The sequence below is a fragment of the Trachinotus anak genome, unplaced genomic scaffold, assembly GCF_046630095.1.
Source record: "Trachinotus anak isolate AG129_WGS33_773 ecotype Australia unplaced genomic scaffold, CSIRO_AGI_Tana_v1 ptg000003l, whole genome shotgun sequence".
NCBI classification, from domain to species: Eukaryota; Metazoa; Chordata; class Actinopteri; order Carangiformes; family Carangidae; genus Trachinotus; species Trachinotus anak.
In genome coordinates this window covers 3606229-3618672 of record NW_027273854.1, presented here as the reverse complement: position 1 = coordinate 3618672, position 12444 = coordinate 3606229, and the positions used below count along the sequence as shown (strand labels likewise).

General features: G+C 42.5%; 1 protein-coding gene across 1 annotated transcript in view; it reads right to left on the bottom strand.

Annotated features, from left to right (window-relative positions):
- The window catches only part of shank1 (SH3 and multiple ankyrin repeat domains 1), a 60554-nt gene extending 48315 nt beyond the window's left edge, over positions 1-12239 (bottom strand). The window contains exon 1 of the mRNA XM_071466928.1: positions 11581-12239. Coding sequence (XP_071323029.1) covers positions 11581-12144 — 564 coding nt within the window. The 5' untranslated portion in view covers positions 12145-12239. The remainder of the gene's footprint in view (positions 1-11580) is intronic.
- Between the last annotated feature and the right edge of the window lie 205 nt (positions 12240-12444).

The following is a 12444-nucleotide window of genomic DNA, read 5'->3' as shown; positions in this document are numbered from 1 at the left end:
GGGATCCCTGCCTCTTCCTGCACTGCTGCACGAGCCAACACTTCTTCTCACCCAGAACATTAGCTCTGGCATTGTCACTCATCTTAATCTCTTCATAGACACACATTTCTCTGTGTGTGTGTGTGTGTGTGTGTGTGTGTGTGTGTGTCTGTTCTACAAAGAAAGAGATAAAACCCTGCACGGGGGTTTTGTGCAGAGGAGTAACATAACAATTTCTCCCTCTATTTTATTCAGTGTCTCCGTTCGCGCACAGCCAACCCGGTCACCATGACAACCGGTTCATTAGTGGAGCAAGCTGCTTGTTGCCATAGAGACATTCCTGTGTTCCCTAGGAGATGGGGTACTGGGAGGGTGTGTGTGTGTGTGTGTGTGTGTGCTTGTGCATGATAGTGTGCATCGGTGTGCATGGATTTCTTATTTATGTATGTGTGTGTGTGTGTGTGTGTGTGTGTGTGTGTGTGTGTGTGTGTGTGTGTGTGTGTTACAGCAGCGTTACAGCAGCGTGGTACAAAGACAGCAGAGTAAAAGGGAGGGGAACGTCTAAGATTTTGAGTGTGAGAGTGAAAGAAGATGAAGAGGTGTGTCTGTTTTTATTAGATTAGCTTTCACACACACACACACACACACACACACACACACACACACATACACACACACACACACACACACACACACACACACACACATATGCACACACAAGCCTACACGCTGCACTTACGGTCCCATTAAAGGATGCAAGCAAACACTCCAAAGTGAATCACAGTCACAGCAGGTGGAAATGGAAGTTAAGAATTCAGTCATCATGCAGGAGCAATATTCCCACAGTGGGCCTGCACAGTTATAAAACACTGATAATTAGCATAAACCCAAGAAAATTCTAACTCATTTCCACGCTGCTTATTGATCCACATCCCTCAAGGAATATGATTGATCCTCCAGCCAATTAGGGCTCATCATGGATTCATCTTTCTCATCAGGCCTTCAAAATAAAGGCAACCTGGTTGTGTGAACAGACGGTTTTCCCACTGATTCACCTCACAATACGAACAGTTGTTCATCGGTTCAGTAGTCCTGTCTGTGCACTGTCTCTCACTTAAATCACAGCTATTAGAGTCACCAACAGCCTTGCAACTTCGCCTCCAGTTGTGAGCTTTGTGTGAAAATTGTTGTTGGATTGTATATCTATGTTCAATAACATTATTGTTATTGTTGATACAAATGCCAAGATGTTTTTTTGTTGTTGTTTTTTTTACCTCTTGAATTAACACTCATCAGGACTCTCTGGGTAAATTACACAAAGCACTTACACAGCAAGCGCCAGGAACTGGTGCTCATTGTATTTCAATGGTAAAAAAGCAAAAGTTGCAGTGTAACATTGTGAAAACACAACTAAAATTACTACATTCAAAATTATATTCGAATAAAAGTATTATCAGCCACTTTAGGTATCAAAAGTAAAAGTACTTGTTTTGTCAGATACAGCAGAGAAGACAGCTGTGTTCTTGAGTTCAGTTGACTCTAATCTTTTACTTTTTATGTGAAATATAATAGATAACAGTTATTTCAGTAGAACTTTCTTTTGGTGGAAACATGACGAGGGGCCTCAACAAGACTAAAAGGTCGAAAATTCAATATCTTCTTATGAAAAGTAACTTGTATGTCAGTCAGATAAATGTGAGGAAGTAAAAAGTACAATATCTCTGCAGTGAAGTGGGGAAGAGATGAAATACAGCCACCTGAAAAACTGTGTGCAGTGTGAGTTAATGTACTTTCTGCTGTGTTTTCAGTGAAATGAGAAAACCAGGATTTTAACACTGAACACCGAGCCAGAGCGTTTATCCTTCTCCTCACGACAAATCACACTGACTAAATTATTCACTGGGTAACAGACAGGTAGCGGTGGAGCGGAGAACGCTGCTGTTTGTGTTTGGATTCTTAACTTGATGTGCAAACAGAGTCACTTTCCTGGAAGCACCCAGCCAGGACACTAGCTTCATTTGGAGAAATCAGAACAAACTAACAGAACAACTTACAATCAGAAATACACACTCTACAGGCACATTAGGATGCTGGCTTTAAGTCTTGTATTTAGGACTTGACCCTGTTTGCATGGTCAGAACAGTGTCCAGGTTTCTTCCACTCATTTCTATATACGAACACAGTTTGGTGTCTGGCTGTCAGAGCTCTACTGCAGAACAAGCAACAATACAATTTCTTCTCTTGGTTTCAGTTCATTGATCATCGTCATTACATTGTTTACAGTTATTTGTTTTACTGTGGACGATTGGATGATGCACCCGCACACATGGCTCTAGCTCTACAGCTGCCATACCCAGATGTCTTAAACCAGTGTAAGGGTTTATCCAGATTTATTAAAACCAGGACATGGTGTTAACATGGGTGAAATATAACCAGGATACTGCCAGTGGTGGAAATAACTAAGTTATTTACTCAACTAGGTTACTGTGCTGTTGTAAAATGTTGAGGTACTTGAGTATTTTTATTGTACGTTACCTTATACTTCTACTTCATGAAATTTCAGAGGCAAATATATCCTCCTAAATATAATGCATTGTTCAGTACACAAAATGTAATGGCCAAGTAATTTCAGTTAGTAATTTTAATCTGATACTGCAGTGAGAATATCCCAACTAAATTTCAACACAAATCCCTTTGTTCCAGGTATTTCTTTAAAATAAAAACGAGCTGAATACACTGTTGTTACTGCACTGCAGACTGTGTCACTTGCTTTAGAAAAATATGGTTTTTAGGGTGCAATTATGTACAGAAATGTCTTCATGAGATTTGGCGTTTTGCAGATGAAGTTTATCAGAGTGGTTCAAATCTTTTTACTTTTACTTCACTAAAGTAAAAGGCTACTTACACATTAATGCATCAGTAATTATAATCCTATAATATGTATGTATTATGCTACTTTTTCTATGTATAATACTACTTTATGTGTGTATAATAGTACTGGTGGAGGCTTTAAAAAAGCCCATCTGGGCTTTTTGCCTCTCCCTGCACTGTATGTTATTTGTTTTCCTTGTCACTTTATGTGTATTTTAAATTGTGCAAATTGTGCAAAAACAATAAATACTGCAAAAAACATACTGACACATAATGAAGATACGAGTGTCTGTAAATGAGTCACAGCTTTTATATATAACCTATAACTTTCATATGATTCTTAGTTCTTACATTAACGTGGCGTTAAGTCCTCCTGTTTCTCTTGGTTTTAACATTATGCAGACCAAAAATTCTGTCTTGCCTCCTAAAGCTGTGATCACACTTTCCCACTCACATACGCCCACTCACTCTGTCCATGCTGCTCTTTATCTTCCCCTGCCTATCTCTACCTTATTCTGCCTCCTCCTTCCCGCTCTTGCTCCATCTCTCTGTAACAGCTCTGTCACTTATCTATGCAGCAATAAGAGTCTCTCTCTCTCTCTTTCCTCTCTGTCTATAGCTCTCTCTATCTCTGTCCCTCTGGTCTTTTTCTGCAGGGCCAAGTGCACGGGGACTAGAAGCCTTTAATGAGATCTATGGGGAAATAACCCCCCACCAAACACACACACTCACTCACACACACACACACACACACACACACCAGCCATGTCGCCATTTAAGTCAACTTCTCTCTCACTCTCCATATCTCTCTCTCTCTCTCTCTGTCTCTCTCCAGTCTCTCTCTCTCTTAAGCGCTCCAGCCACCCCCTTTCTCTCCACAGAAGTTCATAAGAAGAGTGAATTAATTTCATTTAAGTATTCCTGTCATCCCCTCTCCGCCTCGTGCTCTCTGTCTCCATTGTCTCACACCCTGCCCTCCCTCCTCCCCTCCTTCCCTCCTCCCATCCTTCCCTCTCTATTATCTCAGTCCCCTGTTCACCTTTGGGGCTCACCCTTTCATTAACATACAACACTGACACTGCTGTAGAGAGGCACAGTGGACTCTGTCTGTGTCTTGTAGTCTGAGTAGTTCACATATCCTAACTATAGGCACTGGAATAAAAGTGTGTGTGTCATTGTGTGTGTGCATGTGTGTGTGTCTGTATTTCAGCATGCAAGTGTTTGTGAGGCCAAATCCTGCCTCGGGGGGCTGCTGCTTATACTTCAGAGTTTGCAAGAATTGAACTCAAGTCAAACAGCAGAGAAAACTCATTTGTTTCATGCTGCTTAATGCGCTCGGCAGGCAAATGCCAACTTGTCTGCATGTGCACGAGTCTGACAATCTAATAAACCTGCAAACAAAAGTGCCCGGACCGCCTGCTGCGACAGGATCACATCAACAACTTGTGACACACACATCTGACTGTCGCTGTGTGCATCAGTGAGTTAATGGACCAGAGCCTTTTTTCATCAGCCACCATCATTAGAGGAAGGATGAGTGCAGAGCGGCAAGGTCCAGAACCAGTAAACTCAGGAGTCAGGCTCATCAGTGTCACCAGTAGTGGAAGAAGTATTCACATTCTGTTTAAGCACTAATGGCAAAGTGCAGTGGTTAGCACTGCTGCCTCACACCAACTAGATCCTGGGTTCTGGTTGGCTGGGGCCTTTCTGCATGTTCTCCTTGTGCCTGCATGGGATTCCTCCACTCCAAGTTGCCCATAGGTGTATGGCAGCCCCGTGACAGACTGGCAATGGATGAATAAATGAATGGCAAAATACTTTACCAGTAAAAGTTATGCATTCAAAATTTTACTGAGTGAAGATAAAGATTATTAGCAACAAAATGATCTTAAATTATCAAGATTAAAATTTCTCATCATGCAGAATAGCTCCTCCAATTTTCATATATAATATATAAAAGGATTATTATTACTGATGCATTAATTTGTCAGCAGCATTTTATTACATAAAGTCAAGGCAAACATTTCAGAGATAGAGAGTTTGAAGCAGGTCACTAAAGTAATTTATTCATTCAAATGTTGTTGAAACAACAGCTGTATTTCACTTAGACCTTCTAAAACACATTTCAGCCAAATGCAGCTCTGCTTCCAGACATCTGACCTACAAAAATCCCCAAAATTACGCTTAGTGGGAGACTGAGGGCTGGATCGTAAGTTTTCCTCAACACAGGTTTGTTATGCCAGAAGTGTTTTAACCTTCAGCAGATGAAATGGGACAGGACATCAACTCTTACAGTGAAAAATAACTTTTTACACAGCACCCTGATCTGTCTCTCTCTCCAGTACGACTCGACACAATCCATCCAACTAAACCTCTCCTTGACCTACGAAGCCCAGATTTTTTTTGTCTGCATAGAGCAGTGGCCAAAATCTCCTCCTGACAAATGTAGGAGGCTGATAGTGCACATGGACATCTTATCTTTCAGTCAGTGTCAGTGCAGCAGTGGTGCAGTCTTGACTGACAGTGACTCATGAGAGATTCCTCAGTGGACTGGTGCAGCTCTGTTCAGAGACTTTTAATGCAGCAAAGGTAAATCCCACCGAGGGGAAGCAGGACTTTCAACAAATGTTTTCTCTGAGTGCTCTCATGATTGCACAAAGGTGAGTCCGTCTGCTAAATATGTGCACCAATAAAGGCACTTTATGGCATGAGGAACACAGAGAAAAGCTTGGGCTTGATGGAGTAGCAGTCGTACTAGCAGCCAGTCCAAAGCCTTTATCTGTTTTCTACATGCCATCAAGTGCCAGTAATCCTGAACATATTGAGGAGGCTTTCTCACTTTTCAGCATTCAGCAACTCTGCTTCTTTTTTCTTTGTGACAAAAAAATGCAGCGTCAGACGTATCTTCATCACAACTCTTTCTTAAAAGGACATGTTCACAATTTTTCAAGTGTCTTAAAACAATAGTCAGGTGCTGCACGAATGGCTTCCTGTCTGATGACGTAGCAGCTCAGCCCCATATGAGCGAAGCAGCTCTCTGTTCAGCTCTGCTTCAGTCTGTTATTCGCTAACAAGTAGCTGCTGAAGTGCATTTCCTGAGTCACCAGTGGTCTGTGATGTGTGCTGAACTGTGTGCATCTGATGATAAGTAAACGTGAACATGATATATTAGTTAATCTAGGTCAAGTTCACTGTTGTTAATAGAGTGCCGCAGGGATGAGTCCTACAAATTTAGTTAGCATTTTAGCACTTCTGGTTCCCGCGTCCTGTAGTCTATGGGTTTTGGTTCAATGGCTGAAATAAGATCTGTGATTAACACAAGCTAGAGACATTTCCACATTGTATTCTAGGCCATTAAATACATCAGTGATTTCTTTAAGCTTTCACGTCTCTTAAAAAAAGCAGTTGCTAACAAGTGGCTAAAGAGGTTGTCAGGGACGTTGAATGTCATCATACTCACCAGTCTGCTTTGACAGCCTCGTTATGCTTATACTCACGCTTCTGCAAACTGTTATTAACTTCATAAGAGGAAAGGCTTTTGTAGGGGGGCGCTAAACCAAATGACAAGTCAGAAGTTTAGTAGTGGTGACGTTGAAGTCATGCAAGTGTGGTGTAGTTTGTTTATAGTCTAGCATTAGCTTTTTACTTCTAGCGATTGCATTTAGGCTTCAAAAATCTTCAGTGGTGTTCATAATTCACAAATCGTGTATTATCATAAACTCTCGTTTGTCACAGAGTTTATTTTCTGGAATAACCCAAAAGCGCTAGTGGTTAGCGTGCTAGCTAACTGTACATTACTTGCCATATTAATGCCATTGATTTGCTATGACATTTTGGTAGACAGTGCTGGTGGATGCAGCATGTTAACACACAGACAGGTTCGTAATTATTCCTTTGATTTCCTTTTCAGACCACACACACCTACAGACACACACACACAAATGTGTAGTGATCTGCACATTGGGAACAACAGGAGAGAAGATCGCATCTTACCGACGCCACCTGAACAGCAACACTACAGAAACATCCAGAAGCTGGTTCTCACCAACAGGTGCCCAAATGAATAATCACACAGGTTCTGCTGGCTGCAGTCATTCCTCCACACTTCACACTGACCTTTAAAATTACAGTCCAAAGTTTATCTGAAGTTAATAAGAGGCTTCAGCAGTCTGAGTCAGACAAATGAAGGGGATTTCTTCAAACGTTACAGTTTTTTTAGTGCAAAACTCCCTGTTTTTGTTTTCGTCCTGTCACTGCAGCTCAGCAAAGAAACAGTAAAAAGGCTGTAACTGTGGACAAGGCCCATCTGACCTGATTATCTCAGACTGCAGAAGCCTCACATTAGGTCCACCTGAACTTCTGAATACATTTTTGCACAAAAGAAAGGACTGTGGATTTTGTCCCCCATCACTTGCATCAAAAGTGCAATAAGAAGGGGGTGTTTTAAAGGCCAGGATAAAAAGGAGGAATGATTAACAGCAAGCAAAACCTGTTTCACTGTTTATATGAGCACCAGAAGGTTGTTTTAAGACACACCTCAAAAAATTGTGACCTTTTCCTTTAACTACCTCTGAGAGATATTTGCCCAAAAATGTTTGTTTATAAAATGTGTGTTTTTTTTTTTTTTAAATGCATTTAAATCCTCAAAAACAATTTCAACTGATATGTCATTATCAGATTTCTAATTATTTTTTCAGCACTAAAAAATAGCACAGGCTAATTACCAGGTGCCATTTACTGCAAATCCAACCTTATGTGCAGCAGTCCCACTGGAAACATAACATAAATTGGTGCATCAGAGTGAATTGGCGTAGGTAAATCTGTAATCACACAGCATGAAACACATCATTTCAGAGATGCCCAACACTGATGGATGACTATCCAACGTTAGAAGCTGTATTTCTGTCAGAAACAAAGGTGGATGTAACACTAATTACCAGTGTTTGTGTGTGTTTATGTATCCCCTACATTACTGCATGTGGGTGCTCTTTCGTCACTCAAAATCCTCCTCCCTCAATTCATAACATTTGCATTTGTGTGTTACAGTCACTCCCTCATCTCATTACAACACAATTAACAAGCAATTAGACTTTATTGAGGGTGAATTAGCTGACATGTAGAACAGACCTGATGTACTGGGAGTGTAAAGGGATATTACCCGACGTCAGTGAGAGAAGGAGGTGGAAAAGGAGAGAGAGAGGGCGGGAGATGGACCAGAGAGAGAAATAAAAAGAAGAAGATCTGAGGGGTTTTATTCTGAAAGAGCAGGGTGTGAATGAGCGAAAAGTGGCCCGACGAGGGTGAGTCAGGGTGAGAGAGAGGGAGACAGAGTAAATGTTAGATTGATGGTGGGTTAGAACTCTCATAACCTTGGGGAGAAAGACGGTGTTTTCTGTCAGTGCTTTGGGTAAGAAGTCTGTGAGGTCATGTTTAATCTACTAATGCTAATGTTTATCTTTATGTCTGAGCATGTGAGTTTAATAAAATCAGACATGAGACGCAAAAAAAAAGAGATTAAAAACCTGAGAAGAAAAAGGTGATGGTACTGCACCGTGTCGGATCACTGCTGCATGTTTTTGGTTAAAACTGCACATTAGCCATCAGTGTCATCCTCATCTGTCAGCTGAGCTAATGAATGTGATTATACTGCACTTGTCAGTCTTCAGTCCACAATTAGAGACATTGTGACAAAGAAGATTTTATAAAAAATTTTTGTCATAGAGTGAAAATATAGTTAATAAATATTGGCCTGCAAATCAAAGCATATATATATATCATATAGTATATGTTCATCCTTATCTTTTAATTTGCACCTCTTGACTACTCATTCTGCAGAAAGTCTGTGGAGGCATGAAAACCTTTCCTGTCAAAGGACTTGAAGAGGAGGGTGAATGTGTCCTTCCACAATAACAAAAAAAATATCTTTTAACTGTGAATTGCTTTTTCAGTGAGGTACAGTTCAGTATACAAGTTTGGCAGATGTTAAACATTTAGTTTATGTGATGAGGAGGAGGAATTAACACTGTATTACTCATGAGGTTAAGGTGGATTTCTTGAATTCATTCCAGGTGATCTGGAGCACAGTGGTTCTTTTTGTGACTCTTATTCTTACGTCATGTTTTTAATTGACTTTATTGTCTCATGGTGTAAATGCAGTTTTGTGGGATTTTTTTCACCCTGGCAGGAATCAAATTTATGTTAAAAAAGTGAATATTTACAATTTTTAGGAGGTGTGGACATGGCCAGATACAAAGGTACAGAAAATCCACATAAAATTCAACTAACAGGCAACTTAAAAAGTCCTTTCTGTACTTTAATCTGATTCCACCTTTATGTATTTCTGTCTGCTTCAATTTATCCATCTGGATCCATCTCTATCTAACTCTGTCATCCTCTGTCTACCTTTATCTCTCTGCAGCTGTCTTTCTCAGCTACCTTCTCTCTACTTTGATCAACTTCTATCTCTGTCTACCTCCATTTACCTCTCTCTCTGTTTTATTTCTTTCTCTCATCCACCTCTGTCACCCTCTTCTCTCTCTGTCTTTCTCTTGCTCATCTCATATGCCACATCCTGCCTCCATGTGTTTTATGGTACTACCGAGCTATTTCTGAGGTTTTAACCCCTTTCCCCTCTTTTCACAATTAAACTTTGATGCCGATTTGTTAGAATAAATAGGGAGCAGTGAATTATTTATGCTTAGATTTAAAAACACTGAATCAAGCAGCAGTGTGTGTGTGTGTGTGTCTACAGACGCACAAACACACACTGCTAAAAACACCCATGCACAGATCAATAATAAATCACACGGCAGCAAGAGGGAGGAAGAAGCGTTGAGCGAGGCATTTATAGTGCACTGGGATGGCAAATATAAAATATGGACGCACACACACACACACACACACACACACACACACACACAGGCCCTCACAAATACATTTATTTCATTTGCAGATTTATTCCTGCAGATGATTTATAAAGCTGACACGTCGCACAGGCCTCGATCGCTTAATAGGAAGGAGCGAAGAGGACAGGCAGCTGATGTCTGAGGAGCTCGGCCTTCTGATGGTCGAACACAAAGGCGGTCTGGTTTGGCTTTAATCTGGCAATGAGCAAAGATGCACACTCTCTGGTTTCTCTCTGCTTCTCCTTCGGCTCAAACACACACACACTTGGATGTAGCTTCAGTCCCATGTAGCCCCGATTCTCTGCTCTTCATAATTAAATTATCAATTATCAAATGAGTTTCTATTTACTCATCAGAAAAACACAAAGGGGGAAAAACGAGAGGGAAACCACCCCTGTCTGGGCGCCTGGCTACTGCACGTGGAGGCAGCTGCATCTCCAGCCTGGAAAGCAAATTTCGACACGCTCCTGATGGAAGCTTTCGCACTGATGTGATGTAAGACAGCATCAGGGAAATGGAGAGCGATGGTGGATCGGTCTGTCATGATTCTGGACAGCCCTCTTAAAACCACCACTCCGAAAATGACTTTTCATGACGTGTTTTATCGCACCACTTAAAAGCTCTTTTGCAACATTAAGCCAGAGGCAGCTCTTTCCCCTGTGTTACCCTCTTCAGCTTCCCTCTGTCTAAATCTGTCATGCTTGCGGTGGTTTTTTTTTAATCAAATTTTTGCCCATATATTCTCATCATGGTTGCTCTTGTATGCAGTTTGGCTCTGTCTCTCTCTCTCTCTCTCTCTCTCTCAGCAGCTGGGTCACCTTGAAAGTCTCGCTCGCCGTCTCAGAACAGTCACTTTGCTGACGAGCGTTTGCGCTTCTCTCAGTTTTCCGCTGGTGTTGCAGTGAAAGAGAGAGAGAATCTAATCGACGTAATGTGCCCAGTCCTCTGTGATTTGTAGCGTTCCCGGAGAACGGCTCTTCGAGGGTTTTGACTGAACTGACCTCACACACCGTCATACACCCGTGGACACCGTTATGAGACGATGGATGGGCCTCAGGGCACAGATGCCAAACACTGGCTCCCTCCCACCTAACATCAGTCTTCAAAGTCCCAAGGCCCTCAATATATTGTGTCAGTGCGGCGACATGAATGTTCTACAGAAAAGCAGAGAGGACAAATACGTCTTTTGAAGGTGGCAGGATGGTTTTCTTGTTGTGAAATCTCTAAAGTGAAAGTTAAAGCTTCTCCTTCAGTGTTTCAGATGAACTTCTAACTAAGGTTTTTTATTCTCTAACATGAAATCCATCCAACGACATCTTTTCTGCAGGTCAAAATGATCTGAGAGTACCTGAACACACTGTCTTGCTGATAATTAGATTAGCCTAGCTTAGCACAAAGCTAAAACAGCTAGACCTGCTTTGCCCAGCACACAAACTGTTGTTTTTACACTTTCTCTTAAACAAACAAGACAGAACTTGTTAATAAAAGATGCTGGTAGGTGGAGGTTGTTACCTTTGGACACAACCAGGCGTAGCTGTACATCCTGTTTCCAGGTTTGTGCTAAGCTAAGCTAACCAGGTGCTGACATTTGGCAGAAAAGCTGAGGTGAACGAACTAAGGCTGCAGGAGCTGGGTGTGATTGAGGCCCTTTGTGTTTGTGAAGTGTTGAAGATTGGGTGTGTGTGTGTGTGTGAGTGTGTGAGTGTGTGTGTGTGTGTGTGTGCGTGTGTGTGTGTGAGTGTGTGTGTGTGTGTGTGAGTGTGTGAGTGTGTGTGTGTGTGTGTGTGTGTGTGTGTGTGAGTGTGCGTGCAGAGACAGCACTGACCGTTTGCTTGATGTCTGGGATCCCAATACGGAACACCATCATGGCGATGTGGGCGTCCTCAGATGGCACCGAGCTGGCGCTGCGCTCCTTCAGCCTCCTCTGCTGCTGCTGCTGTATCTGATTGGCTGGTTGTTGGTGTGTGGGCGCCGGGTTGGATGAATAGGGGTTAGCGGTGTGTCCAGGGTTCCCTGGCCGGATCTGCCTGTCCCCGCTGGGTCGTCCGACCAGTTTACCTCCCTGCCTGTGTCCTTCACCTCTGACCCCCCTTGACAGGCCTCCTCGCCTGACCTCCTCCACCATCTCCTCTTCATCATCCTCCTCCTCCCCCTCCAGCTCGCCATTCTCCTCCTCCTCCCCGTCCTCATCACGCTCATCTTCTTCCATTTCCTCCTCCTCTTCTTCCTCCTCATCCTCCTCGTCCTCTGCCCCTGGATAGAGGTGACGACTGTTTCCCAGCATCCTTTGTTGCTCCTCGTCGCTGGACAGGGGGCTGAATGGCATCGTCATGGCGACAGAGAGGGGGGCACTAGTGTCAACACCATCATTCCCAGAGAGACACTGCATGGGGAAGAGGAGGGAGGAGTAGACACGATCAACAGAGAGACAGAAAAACAACAGAAGAAGAAGTTTGTAAGTCAGAAGTTTCTTCGTCACACGTGTTCAGGGCTTCTCACCACGCTCTAACAAACTCTCTGTGGTCTCTATGGAAACAGACAGCTTCAGCTCCAGACATGCAGTACTTCTAACGCTCACTGCATGATCACATACTATTCACACCTCATGTATAAACGAACCCACTTGTGCTGTTAATTTTCAGCTTCCAGACTCTCGCCACACATTCAGCCTTCCTGCCTGTGCTGTTTG